This window comes from Oncorhynchus gorbuscha, linkage group LG19, assembly GCF_021184085.1.
Source record: "Oncorhynchus gorbuscha isolate QuinsamMale2020 ecotype Even-year linkage group LG19, OgorEven_v1.0, whole genome shotgun sequence".
NCBI classification, from domain to species: Eukaryota; Metazoa; Chordata; class Actinopteri; order Salmoniformes; family Salmonidae; genus Oncorhynchus; species Oncorhynchus gorbuscha.
Genome location: NC_060191.1, coordinates 18,549,450 through 18,573,950, shown reverse-complemented (window position 1 = coordinate 18,573,950; position 24,501 = coordinate 18,549,450). Strand labels below are relative to the sequence as shown.

The 24,501-nt window shown below is 45.8% G+C and overlaps 1 protein-coding gene across 2 annotated transcripts; it reads right to left on the bottom strand.

The window, feature by feature from the left end:
- Positions 1–731: 731 nt before the first annotated feature.
- LOC124004989 (calpain-7-like) lies at positions 732–18,817 on the bottom strand. Of its 2 annotated transcripts, none has more exons than XM_046313794.1 (19): positions 18,419–18,817; positions 17,986–18,094; positions 15,283–15,440; positions 14,840–14,907; positions 12,866–13,093; positions 12,507–12,593; positions 12,178–12,304; positions 11,679–11,756; positions 11,355–11,501; positions 10,929–11,035; positions 10,451–10,571; positions 9,563–9,807; positions 8,061–8,196; positions 7,877–7,952; positions 7,596–7,741; positions 6,419–6,481; positions 6,183–6,313; positions 4,257–4,349; positions 732–2,063 (listed from the first exon to the last, which is right to left on the bottom strand). In XM_046313794.1, exons 1-19 carry the CDS (start codon positions 18,518–18,520, stop codon positions 1,919–1,921), a joined length of 2,367 nt encoding a protein of 788 aa, XP_046169750.1. In that variant the 5' UTR covers positions 18,521–18,817; the 3' UTR covers positions 732–1,918. The 2 variants fall into 2 exon arrangements, with proteins under 2 accessions (XP_046169750.1, XP_046169749.1); XM_046313793.1 differs by having other exon boundaries at positions 735–2,063; positions 11,679–11,858.
- Between the last annotated feature and the right edge of the window lie 5,684 nt (positions 18,818–24,501).

Genomic DNA, 24,501 nt, shown 5'->3' with positions numbered 1-24,501 from the left:
CTAGCCTGAAATTCTTCGGTCAACTGATTAAATGACCCATTGACCCAAATTCCAGGTAGGTTTAAAAGTTATTCTTAAAAAAAACATGTCTGTCAGAACCCTATACAGTAATTGACTAGCCTGTAGCCATTCTGACTCCAACTGAGCTATACTGATATTTTCTTGGTCTTGATGACATTGTCAACAGTTATTGGATCGCTGCAGATAGCCTATTACAACAAAAGAACAGACCATTGCTTTCTTGCAGGTTGTTTACATCACCCTGGCTCCTCATTGGCAAACCTTAACATGATTAACCACAGCAGAAAAGTAGCAGACTCGCGCTGGGATTCCCCACGTATAAGCCATGTGCTGCTGACTGTAGGGTTACAGGGTTCAGAATGTTAGCAGGTTTGACATTAGCCACGGCTAAACCAAGTGAAGATATTTGGGTGGCAAGGCAGCACAGAACTAGATTATAGGATCCTGTTCACACTAACAAAAGTTAAACTGGTTTTCAGATTTCTTAGCAGTATTTGTCAGTTGCCAAATCTGGCTCTGGAGTTAAATTCCTGCCTTTTACCTAGACAATTGTTTTGTTCGTTCTCTCTTTACTGCACTTCCCTGTCTCCCCTCTACCTCTCCAGATTCCTCCCTCAGGCCTGGTAGTTGGTCTCTCTGCCCTGTGAGTCTCATTAGAGGTTGTGACCAGCTGCTGCTCACGCAATACGCTCCGTTTTCAAATGCTCTCAGACAGGAGAGAGGCCAGATCTTCAACACACACAGACAACACTTTTTCTGATTTCCTTCAATGCCATGTTTGAATACATCATTCCACATTTAGTGCAAGTTAAGCAAAATCATACAAGACTATTGCATTTGACGTAAGTGGCAACAGCAGCAATTAGTTGCCCTTTAACAGTCACTGGAGGGGGAAGAAAACAAATGTAATTGTATGTAAAGAAGAATGAAACGACAAAGAGCAGCCATTTTGCTAATGCAAAGGAAAGTCCATGCTTTCCTTTGTCAAAAATAAAGTATGTTTGAGGAGTGGGTCTTGTCCACAAGACTGTATAGCATTGACACTTCAGAGTAATTGTCCAGAAAATGACAAAGCCACTAGCAGTCTTGCCTGTTTGACTAAATGTTAACAGAGAAGGAGAAACTGCTGTGAAGTGTTCAAGTCCTTGCTGAAGCGTAAACAAGAGACTGGAGATACGTTTCAAATGTCGTTTTCCATGCGAGTTCACACACACACACACACACACACACACAAAATCCCAGGAATTTATAAATTCCTCGGTTTTCCCTAAATCCCAGTTGGATGATTCTAGGAATCTGGAAAACCAGGGAATTTATTGAAAGTTCCTAGAATTTTGCAACCACACACACGTCCTGCATGCCTGTGTCACGCATCCTTAGAAATACCAAAGATTACTCTTCATGCCTGTGTCACATTCCTGTGCAACAGAGAAATCCCTGTCGTGGTGAGGTCTCCTGAGAAAAAGACAGTAGCGGTTGCAGTTGAGAACATCACCCTTCGTTCTTGGTAAATACCAGCACTGCCTCGAGTACCTAGACTGGTGGTCAACAAGCACCAAGTAATTGAACATTGAAAATCATAAGGGCCATAGTTGTTGTGACATCATTTACTGTGTCTGTCATTATGGCAAAGGAGGATGGAAGCACCTCCAACATTAGCTCTGATAGTTTACATTTTTTGGTACATGTTCTTACACACCCCTCAGCACATAGAGGGCTAGGTTCCATACCAAACACTTGTCCCTTTCCAAATACCCTTGATAATCAAATAAATCAGTCTCTTTTGCATCCTCCGGCAGTCGTAACAAGTTCCACCCAGAGTTTAGGGAACAGTGAGTGTGTCCATGTTGTGAGCAAGTTATTCCTGGTGTCACACCGTAATCCTTCCCCCCTCTCCTTACTGGAGCTGGGAGACCTTTAGGGGCGTGGTGCTGCTGAAGTCCAGGAAGAAGGGTCCTTCCTGTTTGGGCAGGAAGGTGGTGGGGATGACGTTGTAGATGCCAGCGGGGACATGGTCCGCCTCCATGTAGCAGAAACCACACCTACCGAGAGAGGGAGCGTGCGAGAGAGAGAGAGAGAGGGAGCGTGCGAGAGAGAGAGAGAGAGAGAGCGGAAGAGTCACTATGGCTTTGTCTCAATAGTCTCAAATAGCACCCTTTCTAATCTCCATTCCTTCATAACCTGTTGTTACAATGCAGTCCACCGCCATTCCTGGACATTTTCTGTTTCATATTTCATTACCCACTAATAAATGCATACAATGTGTTCAAGAGCTGATTATATGAATGATTTATAGAGATCATCTGTTATTGAATACGAATTTAACCTGCTTTAACCTCATCCACAGGATAATATTGCATAATCAACAATCATGGTCTAAATGTGAGGAAAATGTTATATCTTTACTTAAATGATTTCAAAATAATTTCTGACACACACAGTCTTTGCCAAAAGATCTTTCCTTTCAACCAGGCTAACTCAATTAACATAAACATCCCAGAGGTCAGACACTAGGTCCTCAGATGTGACCTTTTGACCTGTGGGGAATGTATAGAATGTTCCCTCGGTGTTGTGACTGTAGCCACCACATTTAGGCAGCAGGTCATCAGAGTCTCAGCTTTGGTGAATCATGTGTCCCCAACATATGTTCCAACACTGAACTTTAACCTGTGCATAGCATTTTATGATGGATGCATTAAAGCGGTCAACATGCCTCTGTTTTTGTAAAAAGCTGAGGGACGGGCCTGGAGAAATGTAACCACTTTCAAATTCATAGACGGAAAGGGGATACCTAGTCAGTTGAGCCGCGACTGCAAGGACTGACCATAGATGATATCAAAATGATAATATCAACCATGTTGAGGCTATATAGTGTTTGTTTACATTTATGTTACCCAACATTGGAGTTAAACAAGCTCAGAGTTTCACAGTAGGAAAATGACACTCATACCCGGGTTTAAAATGGCCGATTTGGAACACAGTAGCTGTACAGTAACATACTATACATGAGGTCAGAGTCTCCGCGTCACAGCTCTGTATGGGTTTTGACTGAGCTGTCTGGAAGTTGAGCACCGTGCGCGACAAGAAGTTGCCCCCATTCGATCCCCTAACTGGGCAAAACATTTTGTCGTTCGAGTGACGGTAATCCTATAAATGAAGATGACTTGATGTATTGTGAAAGAGGAAACACTGAGGATTATAATAAATACCACTGATGTCATACAAGCGAGCCAAACACACGTGAGCCCAAATGTGCACTTCACATTACCATATGAAACTCATGTCAGATACCGTGTCAACGTTTATGATCACTATGTTCGATGTACAGTTACAAGATGACATGGCGTTATAACCTGGGATGTCCTGAACACAATGAGCCTGTGTTTGTTTTTGGGCCTGCGGACTACACATTTGAATGCACTCATGACTCCATTCTATGTGCACCAAAATGACCATCTGCTTCTCTGAATTGGCTTGTGAAAGCCTACTGTAAAATCATATTTTTCAATTTAATGACGCCAACCTGACCCAGATTGGAATTTATAATGGACCGTTTTTGGATTGCGTAAACAACAGTCTTTTAAACAAAAGAATGTAACAGTAATTGTGTGTTGGCGGGGATGCAGGGCTGTGTTCCAAAAAACAACTACCAGCGCGCTTGCTCGGCACAGCTAGGAGAGCTCAAAAAAAGCACCTTGCAGTTGAAGACTATTTTAGTCATAAAAGTGTATTGAAGTTTCTTAGGAACTGTGCATACTTAGGAGAGGTGTGTGGCCACTTAAACACCAGCTTGACCTCTCACTCAAACTCTTGTCAAATCTTTGTCTTATGTTGGACCTACCCCAAACCATGAATATTCTTATCATGTTACTGAAGGACTATTTTCAGATCTCATTATCATTAATACAATACACATCAAATCAACAGCAGAATGTTTGGATTCAGCCGTGTCTGGTGAACTGTTGTATCCTCAACTTTAGTCTAATTATTTTACCAGAATCTCCAAACTGTTCCCTTTAAATTGCTACCATTGCTATGCATATGCTTTCCATATCTCTTCTGTAATAAATATTTCCATTTAGCCCCATCTATATAGGCTAATTCCCACGAGTGTAAAGGGTTAACATTAGGATTGATACTGAACTCATCTGGAACGCAACACTATGTACGATCCCTGAATACCTCTATATGCTGATAGTGTGTTTGTCTATCTCCTGTGAATCCTGGGTGAGTACCTGTAGTCTCCACTGTTCTTCTTCGGGTGGCCTGCAGGTCCTGGCTCTACTACAGTGGACACGGTCACCATCTCAAAGCCCACACTGTACTGCCTAGAGAGGGAGAGACCGAGACAAGATAACCACATTACAAGCAACCAGAACCTGCACTCTACTGCCTACAGACAGAGAGACAGATTTGAATTAGGAGCACCAGATTATCTATTAAAAGATGACCCCCTACAGGATGACGTAAGGGAGTCGAGTAACACTGGAAACTGACTGTTAGTCTGTCTGGTCACATTTACACCTGGCAATCGTATTCTGTGACAGCTCAAATTTTCCAGATGTGCCATGACAAAGTCTCATTGGAGTCAGACTGTCAGACACAATGCAGACCATGCATATTATTTTGCATTGCAGTCATTTAGACTAGATTCAACTTTGTCATTGAACAAGTACAGTATAACTAAATACAGTTAGCATCTGACCAGAAGTGCAAATAAAAGAGTGCAAAAAATGTACAAGTAAAACAATTAAGTACAATGTATGATATTAAGTGGGATGTATGAAAGTGCAAGGAGGCATGCAACTGAAATACAGGGAGAGCAGCAATGAGGTTTCCCGAGGTAGGCATGTACAACTGAATAATGTCCTTTATACAGACTTTGCAAAGCAATGTCAGAGTCCAGAAGTACTGTGAAGAGTGCAAAGAGAGTAGTGCAACAAGGTCTCCGAGAGGCAGTACTAAGATGTGGGCGGGTGGATATGGCTGTTACAGTGTTCAGCAGGGTTACAGTAGCTGGAAAGAAACTGTTCTTGAGCCTGCTAGTGCGGCAACGTTGAGACCTGTACCACCTGCCTGATGGTAGAAGGGCACATAGTTTGTGGCATGGATGTGAAGGGTCCCTGAGGATGCCGCACGCCCTATGCAGACGCCGCTTGCGCTTGAGATCTACGATGGCAGGGAGCCGAACACCAGTGATGTGCTGGGCGGTTTTCACCACCCGTTGCAGGGCCTTCCGGTCGACCAAGGAGCATCCGCCAAACCACACTGTGGCGCAGTTAGTCAGAATGCTCTCGACCGTGCAGAGGTAAAAGTTCACCAGGATCTTGGGAAACAGGCGGGCCTTCTTTAGCCTCCTCAAAAAGTATAGGCGCTGCTGAGCCTTTTTGACCAGGGTTGAGGTGTTGAGGGTCCAGTAGAGGACCTCGAAGATGTTGACACCCAGGTAAATGAAGTTGGGCACACGCTCCACCTCAGTGCCATCAATGAGAACTGGGGAGTGGCTACAGCTTTTAGACTTCCTGTAATCCACAATGAGCTCCTTGGTTTTCTTTGCATTGAGGGCCAGGTTGTTGTCAGCGCACCATGCAGCCAGGTGCTTGACCACCTCCCTGTATGCTGACTCGTCATTGTCACTGATCAGGCCTACCACCGTGGTGTCGTCTGCGAACTTGATGGTGTTGGAACCGTGTACAGGAACACAGGTGAAGAGGGAGTACAGGAGGGGGCTCAGCACGCAGCCCTGTGGCACACCGGTGTTCAGGGTTGAGGAGGTGAAATTGTCTAACCTGACAGACTGGGGTCTGTTGGTTAGGAAGTCCAAAGTCCAGTTACAGAAAGAGGGGCTGATCCTTAGGTCATGAAGTTTGATGACCAGCCTAGAGGGAATGACCGTATTGAATGCTGAGCTAAAGTTTACGAACAGCATTCTCACATATGTGTTGGTTTTATCCAGGTGGGTCAGGGCAGAGTGTAAAGCTGTGGAGAGTAGTCCTTCTGCAGTCACCTCGGATTAGAGAAGGTTTGACGGACAGGATGAACACTTGAGTATTAAAAGTGCTGTGTTACAAGAGGACATTCATTTTATATCCATCCATTGTGATTGAGCCGTAGTGCCCCCAGTGGTGTGGAGGGCCCCTGCAGGCCGCAGTGAGTCTTACCTGGAGCCTCGTAGCTCTATGAGCATGGGTCCTGGGCGCTCCAGGTTAAACTGGTAGATGGGGTTGTGCTTGTAGGAGTCCTTGTAGTTCCCACAGCCCCCCGCACTCGGCCCTTTCCACTGGCCATTGATCTGCACAGGGAGAGAGAGGGGGCTTCAGCAATGTGAGATGGTGATTTTGTTATCATGCCAATAGAGAATTTGAATAACAAAGAGACAAGTGGAAGTACATTTTACCCGTTTGGTATGAGTGAAGGGCGTTGGGATCTTGGAGAAGGAGAACTTGCATCCAGAGTAGACCTGTTGGAGGGAAACGTCTATTACTCTGTTGGAACTGAATGAGCAGGGATGTGATCAGCACAACATAGAAACATCCGGAAGAAACTCCAGGAAGAATACTGGCCAGCTCTTATTCAGATGGGAGAAATCATGTTCGTTCCATACCTCACGAGAACTCTTCACTAATTCTCCTGATTATTTTTAAGGAAGTGAGAGTGCAGGTATTGATTTCACAGCCAGTTTGCTGCTTGTCAGTCAAGGCTAGAGATATTCCTCTGGTGATTGGCTTTTCTCATTCATACTCAGAAAGACACACATGCAACTACTTTCAGGGTTTCTTCTCTTCTACAGAGGCCAAACATGTTGTTTTTGTGTGACATCAGATAACAGCTCCTCAAAGACTTCAGATCAGTTGGTAAGGGGAGTTTATGAAATATAAATGAGCAAAAAAAGGTTTGGGTCACATACTCACACACAAAACATAAAACCTTTTACTCATATACAAACCAACAGAAAGTCTCTCTCCATCGCTCTGTCACACACAGCAATTCATTGCAGACAAACTCACAAGCTCTCTTTCAACTGATTTCACAGTTCTGCAAGTGGGTTCTGACACAGAAATGTTTCTTATGAAATAATTAGCACACGGTTCATTTATGACTCAATCTGCATGGATATGAACACACACACTCACAGACGAGAGGACAAAGGAGGCTGCTTCATGTTTCAGAATGTAGATTTATACAACTCAGAACTAGTTTTCTATTCCTTGTGTGTACGGTATATGTACATACACTTCACACTCACCAAGTGGAACAAGACACTTTCCTCTTTTCTCGCTCTTCATCTCATCTTCCCCCACTCCCTCTTCTTCTTCACCCCCACCATCCCACTCTCTTTTCTCACGCTCTACTGTGAGGTGCTTGAGGCATGCTACACTTCTGCACCGCAGTACAACAGGATCGCAGTACAACAGGATCGCAGTACAACAGGATCGCAGTACAACAGGACCGCAGTACAACAGGACCGCAGTACAACAGGATCGCAGTACAACAGGATCGCAGTGTTTACCTGCCAGCGACAGATCTGACACTCAGGAGATGTATCTGACATAATGTGTGTGTGTGTGCCTCACCCTCAGGGTGTAGTTGATGGTGTTCTGCTTCTCGTACTGTGACACCACCAGTGTGAATGTGTGTGTTCCAGCACTGGTTAGTCTCATCTTGGTCAGGTAGTGGGGGCTGTTGATCCTGATCCCATCTATGTAGGGGGGAGGGTCCGCTGAGGAGGAACATGCGAGACAGTCAGAGGAAACACACACACACACACACACACACACACACACACACACACACACACACACACACACACACACACACACACACACACACACACACACACACACGAGAAACTCACCAGGGTAGTAAACTTTCTTTCCCTCTGTCTTGTAAACCACCAAGGTGATAAACTCCTTGTTTTGTGCAAAGTCATCCTGAACATCAAAAGGACAACAACAGAGTGATTATTGTTTCTATGGGAGGAAATGAGACCGTGTCTGATACTGTGTGGTGGTGAACAGCCAGACAGACAGTGTGTGCACCTTGTCAGTGATGTGTCTGGTCAGCAGCACCCAGACAGCGGTGCCCCCTGCAGGACAGGTCACCTCCAGCCGGTACTGAGGGTTGTTGGCCAGGCTGTAGGCATCCTTCACCGGGCCCTGCTTCCCATCCCAGCTACTGCAGGGACACACACAACCAGAAATATATCTCACATATCATACATGTGTATTTTTTATACACATACAGTGCATTCGTAAAATATTCAGGCCGCTTGACTTCCTCTAAAATTGATTAAATAAAAATAAATCCTCATCAATCTATACACAATACCACATACTGACAAAGCGAAAACAGGTTTGTAGAATGTTTTGCAAATAAATTGAAATACCTTATTCACATAAGTATTTAGAACATTTGCTATGAGACTCGAAATTGAGCTCAGGTGCATCCCATTTCCATTGATCATCCTTAAGATGTTTTTACAACTTGGAGTCCACCTGTGGTAAATGTAATTGATTGAAAATGAAAAGGCACACACCTGTATATAAGGTCCCACAGTTGACAGGGTATGTCAGAGCAAAAACCAAGCAATGAGGTCAAAGGAATTGTCTGTAGAGCTCTGAGACAGGATTTTGTTGAGGCACAGATCTGGGGAAGGGCACCAAAACATGTCTGCAGCATTGAACACAGTGGCCTCCATCATTCTTAAATGGAAGAAGTTTGGAACCACCAAGTCTCTTCCTAGAGCTGGACGCCTGGCCAACTGAGCATTCGGGGGAGAAGGGCCTTGGTCAGGGAGGTGACCGAGAAGCTCCAGAGTTCTTTCTGTGGAGATGGGAAAACCATCCAGAAGGACAACCATCTCTGCAGCATTCCACCAATCAGGCCTTTATGGTAGAGTGGCCAGACGGAAGCCTTCTCAGTAAAAGGCACATGACAGTTCGCTTGGAGTTTGCCAAAAGGCACCTAAAGGATTCAGACCACGAGAAACAAAACTTCTCTGGTCTGATGAAACCAAAATTGAACTCTTTGGCCTGAATGCCAAGCATCACGCCTAGAGGACACCTGGCACTGTCCTTACGGTGAAGCATGGTGGCTTCGGGACCGGTCTCTGAACGTCCTTGAGTGGCCCAGCCAGAGCCAGAACCTGATCGAACATCTTTGGATAGACCTGAAAATAACTGTGCAGCAACGCTCCCCATCCAACCTGACAGAGCTTGAGAGGATCTGCAGAGAAGAATGGGAGAAACTCCCCAAATACAGGTGTGCCAAGCTTGTAGCGTCATACCCAAGAAGATTCAAGGCTGTAATCGCTGCCAAAGGTGCTTCAACAAAGTACTGAGTAAAGGGTCTGAATACTTATGTAAATGTCATAATTCCAGTTTTTATTTGTAATACATTTGCTAAAATTTCTAAAAACCTGTTTTTAGTCTATGTGGAAAAAGTCAAGGGGTCTGAATACTTTCCGAATGCACTGTATAGTAGGTATTTATAGGTATAGTAGACCCTTCTGGGAGATATAAGATGGCTGTTGTTGACTGACCTGTGGATACAGGAAGACTCTCTGAACAGGGCAGGGCTCCAGCTCAGGTAGATGACATCATAGTACTGGCACAGGTCCTCAAACGTGATCCAGAACACACCGTTATCAAACTTCTGTGCGGTCTTGGGGTCAAAGTTAAGGTATTTGAGAAGTTCTGGGGTCCAGTTTTTCTCGTCCCGTTCACTGAAGCGGCCTTTCCACCTCAGGTGGCTCCACGGGTTCTTCAGCTGCAGGAACCGCTTCCCCTGAGAGCCAGATCAAATGGCACAGAAGCTTAGCATGCAGGCAGAACACTATTAGTGTCACTAAAGTTACAAAGTTCTGCAGGCTCTAGTTTTGTCTTATCTCGATTATTGTCCAGTCGTGTGGTCCAGTGCTGCAAAGAAAGACCTAGTTAAGCTGCAGCTGGCCCAGAACAGAGCGACACGTCTTGCTCTTCATTGTAATCAGAGGGATGATATGAATACTATGCATGCCAGTCTCTCTTGGCTGAGAGTTGAACTTACACAAAGCGCCGACACACACACTTACCCCATCAGACATGCTACCAGGGGTCTTTTCACAATCCCCAAATCCAGAACAAATTCAAGAAAGCGCACAATATTATATAGAGTGATTATTGCATGGAACTCCATTCCATCTCATATTTCTCAAATAAACAGCAAACCTGGTTTCAAAAAACAGCTTAAGCCACACCTCACAACGCCTCTCCCCTATTTGACCTAGATGTGTGTATGCATTGATATGTAGGCTACATGTGCCTTTAAAAAAATGTTTTATGTAGTTCTACCCTTGAGCTGTTCTTGTCTATTAATGTTCTGTATTGTCATGCTAACAAGCTACTGTAACAACCATGAGTGGTTATGCCAAGTTAACACTGACACTTACTTTGTGCTCCCGGATATCCAGGACAGCGTAGGCATGCGTTGGCACAAGGCCCCACCTCTCGCCCTCCTCCTCTGTCATCACCCCCGTTGCTGTGGTGATTAAGACGTCGCCCCGGTGAAACCTGTCATGGGAGGAGAGGGGGATGTAAGAGTAGTAGGTCAGCTATCTTGGCTAGGAGACAAAACTCTGTGGTATTGATAACCATGTCTATTACCATCTGGCAGCAAAGGTAATCATGAAAAATGACTACCTGACTGGAAGATGGATTAGTGGCATTACTCGGTGTGTGTATCTTTAAACAAATGTAATATGATTTGTGGATTCAAATAAAGTATTTCAAATGTGTAAGAATCTGTGAGTCATGTCTCTTGGTGTGTAATGTATGTGTGTGAAATCTACAGAGCAGATGGACTATGTAGGCCCTTAAGTGTGTGCATGGGTGAATTAATGAGTGTGTGTTTGTGTCTGCGTGTCTCACCTCTGGTAGAGCATGCGGAAGGTGTCGTCCTTGATGAATGACTGATTGTCTGAATGCATGGCGATACGCTCTGGGATCCAGCCAGTGAGTGCGTGCAGATCGATGTTCTACAATACAATGAGACAGAACGGACAGAGATCACACTTTAGAGAACATAAATAACAAGGTGGACAACAGAGCCAACTGTCCAATATCGCACAATTGATGAAATGTGGAATTTAGCCCACGCCGTGAGGGAACTCTTGTTCGCTCTGAAACATTCTCCAAAGTGAAACATTCGCTTCTCTCATATCAGTTCAGTAGGAGACAAGGAGATGTAGCCAAAGCAGATAATTGAGATGCACGTTTGGTTATTGGACAGAGCCCAGTGAAAAAAGGGGTAGTACTTTCACAGAGGGAACTCCCTCACAGGGGGAACTCCCTCACCGAGTTGGAGCCGGGGAAGTCGTAGCCTCCCATGACCTTCATGTAGGCCTTCTCTATGAGGGAGACCCACAGCTCGTTCCTGTTGCTGGAGTAGGAACACAGCAGCTCTCCATTCTGACCACAGGGCAGGAAGTCGTCTATAATGACCTGCAGGGAACAGGAAGGGGAACACTTACAACAATACAACCCATTGGTAGACGCTGTCAGCGACATGGCAGCTTTACAGTGACAGTCTAGTCATTTAGAGAGTGAGGTTTGCTAGCTTATCTCACAATGACATTGAGCACCAGGGGACCCCAGTTCCCAGGTTTTGCAGTGTGTTACCTTCCTGGGCACACCGTTGATGTGAAGCTTCACCATGTACTTCCCACAGGGGTTATACTCTGGCTCCCCGCGTCGGTTCTGTGGGTAGATGATGCTGGTGATGAGCTTCTTGTTGTAGCGTCGCTCATAGGCAGCGCTGATGGCTAACGACGCCACGAACGAGCAGTCAGACACCACCGTCTAACGGGAGAGGGTAGGTGATCAACAATAAGAGTATGAGACTGACATCGGACCACCAGGATGGGAGGTGAATCTGCCACTTTTATCCGTCACATTGACAGGTATTCAGTATAGAGCAGATTGTCTATAAAGTAGGTAGGTTTTGTCAGACAAAACATACGTACAAGTGGCGCCATCTGATGTTGAGTCAATTCCAATACAACTCATATAGCTACTGCACTCTTAGTGGTCTACACCTGAAATAATGATGTATTTTACAGGGTATGTTTTGGTCTTGATTATTGATAGTGAATATTGGCGGCTGTGTGTGTGGCCGGACCTGTTTGATGCTGAAGCTGGATACAGATAAGATCATGGTGGGGTTATTGCAGATCTCGTCAGGGCGAACCCAGCGGGAGAAGATGGTTCTCTGCTTGGGAGACAGGGCCAGCTTGCCTAGTTTGTCCCTGGGAAACATCCACAGAGAATAAAAAAAGTCTGATGTTAAATCACAAATGAACAATTGATGCAATCAAGCGGCACTCCATCTAGTATCGGCTTTCAGATGGAAATTGGTTGTCAGTAGAAATGTATTATGTGTGTATTCTACAATCTGTACACCCACTTACTAAGGAACCTTTTTTCTCAGCCAAGAATATCCTGACTTACGAGAATGGAACAGGAAAGGCAAATCTCTCCTTCAGGTCCACACTCATGAAGGGGACGAAGGGTATGCCGTTGATCTTGGATGTGCTCCTATTTGAAAAGGAGGAGAATCAGGAGAAATGTAACATGTGTAACTTACCCAGCAAGTGGAAATGTAGATGAGAGTCAAACCTGAACCTTCACCAAACAAAGGTGTGTCACTAGCTGACCTTTAGAAAAACCGGTCACACACTGGCATTATGCTCCTAGGGAAATGGGGATGATTACCGAACCACAGATCATTGCTTCTTGGGAGCCTAAACTCAATGTGTTGACCATGTTCTTTGATTCTCCAGAGTCCAGATAGATCCCAGCCTGCTCACCTGAGCACCTCGATCTCTTCTGAGGTGTAGCGCTGACCCTGAGGCTCGCTGGACTGGACGGGCCTGACTGGCTGGGGACGGTTCTGGAGTGAGAAGTCAGGTCCAAGGGGGAAGAACTGTCTGACGGGGCAAGGCCCCCCACTATGTTTGGCCCCTGGGGGCCCTGGCCTGTCCTGTGGGGACTGGGCTAAGGGACTGGCGGACTGGGACTCCTTCAGCCCCTCCGCCCTGGAGAGAAACAAAGTGCTTGGTTGGTTGGTCAGTCGGGTTAGTGTTCCTTGATAATTTACAGCGCATTCGTAAAGTATTCAGACCCCTTGACCTTTTCCACATTTTGTTAAGTTACAGCCTTATTCTAAAATGGATTTGAAAAATACTGTTACATTCCCCAGTTTCTGTGTTGTGGTTTTGTTTGTATATTTGTGTTTCAGCTCTGACGAAGGTCGATACGTAAGCTTATTAAGAATCAGTGATACTACCAAGGGCAGTGTGCGGTTTCCCTTTTCCTTCATCCTTACTCGCACCTACAATCCAATCCATCTTTCACACCACGGGGTGTTGTTGTAGCAGGGTGTTGCGTTCCCTCTTCCTAGAGGCGTACGTATCAAATACGTATCAATCTACTCACAAAACCCCATAAAGACAAAGCAAAAACAGTTTTTTAGACAACGTAAATATCACATTAACATAAGTATTCAGACCCTCTACTGAGTACTTTGTTAAAGCACCTGTGGCAGCAATCACAGCCTTGAGTCTTCTTGGGTATGATGCTACAAGCATGGCACATCTGTATTTGGAGAGTTTCAACCCATTCTCTGCAGATCTTCTCAAGCTCTGTGAGGTTGGATGGGGAGCATCGCTGCACAGCTATTTTCAGGTCTCTCCAGAGATGGCTCTGACTGGGCCACTCAAGGGCATTCAGAGACCTGTCCTGGCTGTGTGCTTAGGGTCATTGTCCTGTTTGAAGGTGAATCTTTGGCCCAGTCTGAGGCCTGAGCTCTCTGGAGCAGGTTTTCATCAAGAATCTATCTGTACTTTGATCTGTTCATCTTTCCCTCAATCCTGACTAGTCTCCCAGTCCCTGCCACTGAAAAACATCCCCACACTATGATGCTGCCACCACCATGCTTTACTGAAGGTGCCTTTTGGCAACCTCCAAGCAGTCCATTATGTGCCTTTTACTGAGGAGTGGCTTCTCCATCTGGCCAGTCTACCATAAAGGCCTGATTGGTGGAGAGCTACAGAGATGGATGTCCTTCTGGAAGGTTCTCCCATCTCCACAGAGGAACTCTGTCAGTGTGACCATCGGGTTCTCGGTCACCTCCCTGACCAAGGCCCTCCTCCCCCGATTGCTCATTTTGGCTAGGTGGCCAGCTCTAGGAAGAGTCTTGGTGGTTCCAAACGTCTTCCATTTAAGAATGATGGAGGGAACTGTGTTCTTGGGGGCTTTCAATTCTGACGACATTGAAAGTTTTGACACAATCCTGTCTCGGAGCTCTACGGACAATTACTTCAACCTTATGGCTTGGTTTTTTCTCTGACATGCACTGTCAACTGTGGGACTTTATATAGACAGCTGTGTGCCTTTCCAAATCATGTCAAATCAATTGAATGTACCACAGGTGGACTCCAAGTTGTAGAAACATCTCAAGGATGATCCATGGCAACAGGATGCACCTGAGCTCAATTTCGAGTCTCACAGCAAAGGGTCTGAATACTTATGTAAATAAGTTCTGTTTTTTTATTTGTAATACATTTGCAAAAATGTCTAAACCTGTTTCACTTTGTCATTATGGGGTATTGTGTGTAGATTGATGAAAATATGTATGTATTTCATCCATTTAAAAATAAGGCTGTAAAGTAACAAAATGTGGAAAAAGTCAAGGGTCTGAATACTTTCCGAATGCACTGTATACAACACTAGAAATGTAGAAATATTACACTATAGAGAGGAGGGGAGAGTGAGCTCCTTACCTATCGAGGGCCTGACGAGCCAGCTGCTTCAGTTTGCCCTGCAGCCCCTGGTCTGTTGTATCATGAGACTGTGAGAAAATATATAGAAAGTGGGAGAAAAGGAGTGAGGGGGGGGGGTTACACTTGACACACATTATGTACCCTAGAGACTAGGTCAAGAGGGACGTCAATACATACAATGAAAGCTAGTGGGGTATCAGTCTGTTCATGGCCTAATCCAAATAAACTGTTCTTATACTTGTTCCTGACTACACCTCCATTGGACCTGGTGATGACCCTGGAATTACCATCCTGTATAAATGTCTGATACAGTGGTCTGAATAGCAGAGAGTATAGCTCATTTTGTTGTTTTGCTCAACACAAGAGCATTGGTGGTGAAAGTTGCCTCTGTAGTCTCACAGTGGGCCTAAAAGAAGCCTGGGTCTTTCCTAAGCAGCCCCTACCGTCTGGATGCAGAGTTCCACGGCCTGTGTGTAGAGCTCGATGGCCTCGTCCCCATTGCCCTTCTCATCCTCCTCAAAGGCCTGGGTGACCAGGAAGTGGGCCCGCTCCAGATCCACCTGCTGCTTGCTCTTTAGAGGATCGCTACTTTGAGCTTGAACTGCATGGGGTCAAAGGCAAGTAGGACATAACGGAACATTAAAAATATAGATATTTTCACATACACTGGATAGGTGCAGACAAATGTTGTTTTACAGCCATACTAGTACGGCGCCCCTGGAGCAAATTAGGGTTAAGTGCATTGCTCAAGGGCACCGACCGATTTTTCACCTTGCCAGCTCAGGTATTCAAACCAGCAACCTTTAGGTTACTGGCCCAACGCTACAACCGCTAGGATATCCTCAATGAGAGGCTGACTATGAAAATAACAACTGGATGAGGGAAAAACGAGGTGTTATATATTTGAGGTGATGTGGACATGTTAGGATAGCTACTGCCAACTACAGCATTGAGAAACACTGGAAACAATGAAAGAGGTTTCCTCTACCCAAATAAGGCTAGTGCCTCATATCAACTTGAATACAGTAACATGACCCTGTTGAGCGACAGGGATATTAAAAGAGGCTATGCCCGGGAAACCGTATAGTATGAACCTGAGTCACACCCCCTCTCCAACTTAACGGGACATACCCACACACCCTTTGTTGCTTTTATGTATTTTGCTTTTTGTGCTATTGCTCTGTCTGCTATGTGTTGCTTGTCCTATGTTGCTCTGCATGTGCTCACTACTCACTGTTCGTCCGTATTGTTATTGTAATTGTTTTTAATAGCCTGCACAGGGACTGTGGTTGAAAATTTGCCGGCTGGCTAAAACCGGCGCTTTTACTGAAACGTTCATTAATGTGCACTGTCCCTATAAAAATAAATTCAATCTGTGGGACAGTTTCATAAACACAAGCAAAGGCCCTCACATCTCACACGCAAAGTGAAGTGTAAGCTGTTCCGTAGGTCATGGAGAGAATGACTCAGAAGGAAACTCACTAAGTTTACTGTGACCCAACATTAGATAGGCTAAGGACTAGATACAGTGCATTCAGAAAGTATTCAGACCCCTTGACTTTTCCACATGTTGTTACATTACAGCCTTATTCTAAAATGTATTCAATAGTTTTTTCCTCATCAATCTACCCACAATACCCCATAATGACAAAGCACAAATAGGTTGACATTTTTGCAAATGTATAAAAATACAAATGAACTGATATGACATTTACGTAAGTATTCAGACCCTTTACTCAGTACTTCGTTGAAGCACATTTGGCAGCGATTACAGCCTCAAGTCTTCTTGGGTCACCTGTATTTTGGGAGTTTCTCCTGTTCTTCTCTGCAGATCCTCTCAAGCTCTGTCAGGTTGGATGGGGAGCATCGCTGCACAGCTATTTTCAGGTCTCTCCAGAGATGGCTCTGGCTGGGCCACTCAAGGACATTCAGAGACTTGTCCCGAAGCCACTCCTGCATTGTCTTAGCTGTGTGCTTAGGGTCATTGTCCTATTTGAAGGTGAACCTTCGCCCCAGTCTGAGGTCCTGAGCTCTCTGGAGCAGGTTTTCATCTTTCCCTCAAGCCTGACTAGTCTCCCAGTCCCTGCTGCTGAAAAACATCTCCACAGCATGATGCTGCCACCACACTTCACAGTAGGGATGTTATTGACCAGGTGATGAGTGATGCCTAGTTTCCTCCAGAAGTGACACTTGGCATTCAGGTCAAAGAGTTGAATCTTGGTTTCATCAGGCCAGAGAATCTTGTTTATCATGGTCTGAGAGTACTTTAGGTGCCTTTTGGCAAACTCCAAGCGGGCTGTTTTGTGCCTTTTACTGAGAAGGGTCTTCTGCCTGGCCACTATACCATAAAGGCCTGATTGGTGGAACACTGCAGAGATGGTTGTCCTTCTGGATGGTTCTCCCATCTCCACAGAAAGAACTCTGGAGCTTCTTGGTCACCTTCCGAACCAAGGCCCTTCTCCTCTGATTGCTCAGTTTGGCTGGGTGGCCAGCTCTAGGAACTCTCTATAGTTTGGTGGTTCCAAACGTCTTCAATTTAAGAATGATGGAGGCCACTGTGTTCTTCGGGACCTTCAATGCTGCAGAAATGTGTCCCCAGATCTGTGCCCTAGACACAATCCTGTCTCAGTTTTTGCTCTGACATGCACTGTCAACTGTTGGACCTTATATAGACAGGTGTGTGCCTTTCCAAATCATGTCCAATTAATTAAATTTACCACACTCCCAAGTCGTAGAAACATCTCAAGGTTGATCAAGGGAAACAGGATGCACCTAAGCTCAATTTCAAGTCTCTTTGCAAAGGGTCTGAATACTTATGTAAATAAGCTATTTCTGTTTTTGTTTTTTATACATTTGCAAACATTTCTAAAAACCTGTTTTTGCTTTGTCATTACGGGGTATTGTGTGTAGATTGATGAGGAAAAAATGTATTTAATTCATTTTAGAATAAGGCTGTAATGTAACAAAATGTGGAAAAAATCAAGGGGTCTGAATACTTCCCGAATGCACTGTAGGCAACTCACTGATAATATGCTTTGTGAATACGGGCCCAAGCATTCTGGATGGAGTATGAGAGTGAACAAAGTTGGATCAGAAGTGGTTATGGAGGATCACCACTTTCCCTACACTGTAGGGAGTGGACTCACCAGCATTGTGCAGGGCCTGAACCCGGTCCAGGTACTCATTGACTTTATCCTGGATGCCCTCCAGTTTAGTCCCTGCCATGCCGGCGTAGATCAGGGCTTGTGCCGCCTCCTAATATCACATACAACACCGACATTATTGCTCTCAAAATGACAAATTAATTTCCATGTAGCAAAATACAAGCGTGTCTTAACCATGGGTCAAGTACCACTACAATAGTAACTTACCCTATATTATTTGAGCTTCTGGACACACCTTAAAGACTGAATACATACCGTTTGTTACACTGGGATGCCACTTCTAAAGGCTAAAAGTGCATCAGTGATCAAGTCGTCTATTCCACAATGGTGACGATAAGATGCAGGTGAAAGTAAAAGCCAATGTGGAGTGCGGCAAATTATTCCATAACCTCCATTTCAGAGTCCTTAACGTTACCTTATAATAGAAGACAGCCTCGTTGTATTTTCCATTCTGGTCGCAGATGACAGCAGTTTTAGCAAATTTAACTGCATCGTGCTCCAGTGCCGTGCAATCCATTTTGTTCTAACGTTTTTTCATACAGCCTGGAAAATATGACTGTCCCTGTCATTCGTAACTAACGTTAACTAGCTAGCAAGCCGAACTTGACAGAACGTTAGACAGCTAAATCAAAGCAATGAGTTACAGTTCCAAAATATGGGTTTTTAAAATAAGATCATAAAATGAATGGAATACAAACAACCACCGTGACGATATCCGTAAAACATGATGATATACAGCTAGCAAGTAGACGAGCTACTTTCTGCTCGATAACAACAACAACAAGTGATTTCCAAGATTTAGCTTCCGGGTAGCTCCAACGATGACGAGAGCTTTTACCCTCCAATCCAGTTGGTGGCAGTATTGCGCCATTGATTGATGTAAATCTCCAGTCCACATTGAAGAATATTCATGATCGAAACATAACCATAACACAGTACATACAACTCGACGTGCATCACATGTTCAGTTTTACGCACATTGGCGTTGTTAACTCATGTTTTGACTGTGTCCCTCGTGAGATGGCGGTGTGTGCAATTGAAAGATTGCGCTTAATTAAATAGTTTGTCAAAGTTCAATTTCCTCCATGCGTGTGAAACGCATAGACTTGCATTTCCTATTCAATTAAACTGTGTGCATGCATGCTTACTTTGTTATTCCACCATTCAACACTTTTCTATCTAAAGGTATCAGTCTTTTGTGAAAAGCTCGTTTTTTTACATAACCTAACATGTTATTTTTCAGTCTGTTGAAAGTCTTAAAGAATGAAACAAGAATATCAGGACATTATTCTACAGGAGTGTGGTGCAAAGGCACTGTGTGTTGGTGACAAAATCCAGACACTGGAGCGGGTATGGCCAGATTGTGAAGGTCCATTTAGATGGCTGTTACCGCCCCTCAGTCGTTGTCAAACATTTACATTTAAGTCATTTAGCAGACGCTCTTGAAACATGTCATGTTCCCAAAGGAGGCCAAGCACCCTGGAGGCTGGAACACAGACCTGTCTCACATGCACACGGTGAGGTTCTACCAAGTGGAGACACTGGTGTTGATACGGGGACGAACAGCTGATAGTTCTGGAGGACCTGGATGTGGTGGGCTTCGACTAGAGAAGAACCAGCGTTAGGGATGCAGAGATGAGGTCCTGCATCAGCTGGCTGGCCCACTTCCATGGCCTCTTCCTGGTGGTGGTTCCAGAAGGGCTGTGGCCCGTAGGTACCTATTGGTACCTGGAATCACGCCCTGACGAGCTGGATGCCATGTACGACTCCCACCTCAAAGCAGCTGCCGGGAAGATTGACAGGATCCTCAATGAATGCCGCTTCAAGAACATCATTCACAGAGATGCCAAACTAGCCAACTTCTGCTTCCCTGGGAGTGGGCAAGGTGTGGCGGCAGTGGACTTTCAAGACGTGGGCGGAAGCTGTGGGATGAAGGATGTTGTCTACCTCCTGGAGGAAATAGAGGAGAAACAGCTTGAAAAGAGGGTTCCTGGCCTGCTGGACTACTACTTCACAGAACTGAGGGCATCAGTGACCAAGCAGGTGGACTTTGCTGCCCTGGAGAAAGAGTGGAGGGAGATGTTTGCCTGGACAGACTTCCATCACTTTCTCCTGGGATGGATGCCAGGACACCAGAAGATCAACAGATATACTAAGCAGCTGACTAAAGAGGTGCTGAGGAAAGTGAAACGGTGACTTAAGCCTCTGCCATTTAGGCTCATCAATCACCTGCTGATTGGACTGGATTGTATTGAGGGATGTAGATCAGAAAAAACTGATTTGCTGTGTGTTGTGTAAAATCAGACATTGAGCCACATTTTGGATTGCATTTAAAGTTTTCCTTACAAGCTAGAATATTTTAAATTACATTTTAACTTATTTTAGCATTTGGTTCTTCAGCTGCTCGAAATTTGAGACAATATCAACTGTAAAGTTTTGTTTACCCCACTATTTAGAGCACATGCACTGAAGATGAATGTCTATCACCTGGTACATGCACAAAACCAAAACCACGTAAACACCCGTTAGTATGCATCGTGTGCATGTTCTTAAGTCGGTTTAATAATACTTTCCTGTGGATGCGTAAAATAAGATGGACCAGTTGACGGACCAACACCACGGACAATCGACCGAGGTAAAGACAGTTTCTGGGTTGGCGCCCCCCCCTTGGGTTGTGCCGTGGCGGAGATCTTTGTGGGCTCCACTCGGCCTTGTCTCAGGATGGTAAGTTGGTGGTTGAAGATATCCCTCTAGTGGTGTGGGGGCTGTGCTTTGGTAAAGTGGGTGGGGTTATATCCTTCCTGTTTGGCCCTGTCCCGGGGGTGTCCTCGGATGGGGCCACAGTGTCTTCTGACCCCTCCTGTCTCAACCTCCAGTATTTATGCTGCAATAGTTTATGTGTCAGGGGGCTAGGGTCAGTTTGATATATCTGGAGTACTTGTCCTGTCCTATCCGTTGTCCTGTGTGAATTTAAGTGTGCTCTCTCTAATTCTTTCTTTCTCTCTCTCGGAGGACCTGAGCCCTAGGACCATGCCTCAGGACTACCTGACATGATGACTCCTTGCTGTCCCCAGTCCACCTGGCCGTGCTGCTGCTCCAGTTTCAACTGTTCTGCCTGTGATTATTATTATTTGACCATGCTGGTCAGTTATGAACATTTGAACATCTTGGCCATGTTCTGTTATAATCTCCACCCGGCACAGCCAGAAGAGGACTGGCCACCCCACATAGCCTGGTTCCTCTCTAGGTTTCTTCCTAGGTTTTGGTTTTTCCTAGCCACTGTGCTTCTACACCTGCATTGCTTGCTGTTTGGGGTTTTAGGCTGTGTTTCTGTACAGCATTTTGAGATATCAGCTGAAAGGCTATATAAATACATTTGATTTGATTTTGATTTGATACTTTCATATCATGCTATTAGACTTAAATCTGTAAGCTTTGTAGGCCTTCAATTCACATGGGTGTTTCATATGCTCTTTTTAATCACAGTAATAGGCAGGAATTTGTCAGTCAGAGTGAGCTTGATAATGTGAAAGAATCATTTTTATAGCATCACTTGTCATGCAGGTGAAAGAGGACCCAAAAGCGACTTAACAGAAACAGAGTTTATTCAAGTCCAAACAGGGAATAACAGAAATCCTCTAGTCTGTAGAGGGGAATAACAGGAGAAGCGGCCACAGACTGCAGGTCGCTTCGGGTAGGCGCAGGCCGTAGTTGACAGAGACACCTGCTCACACGCAGCATCTGATGAAGGCAAAAAACACGACAGGACAGGGCGATACACAATCACAGCAAAAACACGACAGGACAGGGCGAAACGCAATCACAGCATGGTGAATACTAAACAAGGAACCGACGGGACAGGAACGGAACACAAAGGAATAAATAGGGACTCTAATCAGGGGAAAGGATCGGGAACAGGTGTGGGAAGACTAAATGATGATTAGGGGAATAGGAACAGCTGGGAGCAGGAACGGAACGATAGAGAGAAGAGAGAGCGAGAGAGTGAGAGAGGGAGGGGGAGAGAGAGGGATAGAAAGAGGGAAAGAACCAAATAAGACCAGCAGAGGGAAAAGAATAGAATGGGGAGCACAGGGACAAGACATGATAATAAATGACAAACATGACAGTACCCCCACTCACCGAGCGCCTCCTGGCGCACTCGAGGAGGAATCCTGGCGGCAACGGAGGAAATCATCGATGAGTGAACGGTCCAGCACGTCCCGAGACGGAACCCAACTCCTCTCCTCAGGACCGTAACCCTCCCAATCCACTAAGTATTGGTGACCCCGTCCCCGAGAACGCATGTCCATGATCTTATGTACCTTGTAAATAGGTGCGCTCTCGACAAGGACGGGAGGGGGGGGAGGGAAGACGAACGGGGGTGCGAAGAAAGGGCTTAACACAGGAGACATGGAAGACAGGATGGACGCGACGAAGATGTCGCGGAAGAAGCAGTCGCACAGCGACAGGATTGACGACCTGGGAGACACGGAACGGACCAATGAACCGCGGAGTCAACTTACGAGAAGCTGTCGTAAGAGGAAGGTTGCGAGTGGAAAGCCACACTCTCTGGCCGCAACAATACCTTGGACTCTTAATCCTGCGTTTATTGGCGGCTCTCACCGTCTGTGCCCTGTAACGGCAAAGTGCAGACCTCACCCTCCTCCAGGTGCGCTCACAACGTTGGACAAACGCTTGAGCGGAGGGAACGCTGGACTCGGCAAGCTGGGATGAGAACAGAGGAGGCTGGTAACCCAGACTACTCTGAAACGGAGATAACCCGGTAGCAGACGAAGGAAGCGAATTGTGAGCGTATTCTGCCCAGGGGAGCTGTTCTGCCCAAGACGCAGGGTTTCTGAAAGAAAGGCTGCGTAGTATGCGACCAATCGTCTGATTGGCCCTCTCTGCTTGACCGTTAGACTGGGGATGAAACCCGGAAGAGAGACTGACGGACGCACCAATCAAACGACAGAACTCCCTCCAAAACTGTGACGTGAATTGCGGGCCTCTGTCTGAAACGGCGTCTAACGGGAGGCCATGAATTCTGAATACATTCTCAATAATGATTTGTGCCGTCTCCTTAGCGGAAGGAAGTTTAGCGAGGGGAATGAAATGTGCCGCCTTAGAGAACCTATCGACAACCGTCAGAATCACAGTCTTCCCCGCAGACAAAGGCAGACCGGTAATGAAGTCTAAGGCAATGTGAGACCATGGTCGAGAAGGAATGGGGAGCGGTCGGAGACGACCGGCAGGAGGAGAGTTACCCGACTTAGTCTGCGCGCAGTCCGAACAAGCAGCCACGAAACGGCGCGTGTCACGCTCCTGAGTCGGCCACCAAAAGCGCTGGCGAATAGACGCAAGAGTGCCTCGAACACCGGGATGACCAGCTAACTTGGCAGAGTGAGCCCACTGAAGAACAGCCAGACGAGTGGAAACAGGAACGAAAAGGAGGTTACTAGGACAAGCGCGCGGCGACGCAGTGTGCGTGAGTGCTTGCTTAACCTGTCTTTCAATTCCCCAGACTGTTAACCCGACAACACGCCCATAAGGAAGAATCCCCTCGGGATCAGTAGAAGCCACAGAAGAACTAAACAGACGGGATAAGGCATCAGGCTTGGTGTTCTTGCTACCCGGACGGTAAGAAATCACAAACTCGAAACGAGCGAAAAACAACGCCCAACGAGCTTGACGGGCATTAAGTCGTTTGGCAGAACGGATGTACTCAAGGTTCTTATGGTCTGTCCAAACGACAAAGGAACGGTCGCCCCCTCCAACCACTGTCGCCATTCGCCTAGGGCTAAGCGGATGGCGAGCAGTTCACGGTTACCCACATCATAGTTGCGCTCAGATGGCGACAGGCGATGAGAAAAATAAGCGCAAGGATGAACCTTATCGTCAGACTGGAAGCGCTGGGATAGAATGGCTCCCACGCCTACCTCTGAAGCGTCAACCTCGACAATGAATTGTCTAGTGACGTCAGGAGTAACGAGGATAGGAGCGGACGTAAAACGTTCTTTTAGAAGATCAAAAGCTCCCTGGGCGGAACCGGACCACTTAAAACACGTCTTGACAGAAGTAAGAGCTGTGAGAGGGGCAGCAACTTGACCGAAATTACGAATGAAACGCCGATAGAAATTAGCGAAACCTAAAAAGCGCTGCAACTCGACACGTGACCTTGGAACGGGCCAATCACTGACAGCTTGGACCTTAGCGGAATCCATCTGAATGCCTTCAGCGGAAATAACGGAACCGAGAAAAGTAACGGAGGAGACATGAAAAGAGCACTTCTCAGCCTTTACGTAGAGACAATTCTCTAAAAGGCGCTGTAGAACACGTCGAACGTGCTGAACATGAATCTCGAGTGACGGAGAAAAAATCAGGATATCGTCAAGATAGACAAAAACAAAAATGTTCAGCATGTCTCTCAGAACATCATTAACTAATGCCTGAAAAACAGCTGGCGCATTGGCGAGACCGAACGGCAGAACCCGGTACTCA

What these genes read in the sequence shown, in the direction of transcription:
- LOC124004989 (XM_046313793.1), bottom strand. Translation starts at nt 18,520, where the DNA reads ATGGATTGCACGGCACTGGAGCACGATGCAGTTAAATTTGCTAAAACT. An exon ending in TGGAACTCTGCATCCAGACG is followed by an intron (nt 14,908 to 15,282) that starts GTAGGGGCTGCT and finishes ATTTTCTCACAG; the next exon opens with TCTCATGATACAACAGACCA. An exon ending in CCAGACACATCACTGACAAG is followed by an intron (nt 7,953 to 8,060) that starts GTGCACACACTG and finishes TTTGATGTTCAG; the next exon opens with GATGACTTTGCACAAAACAA.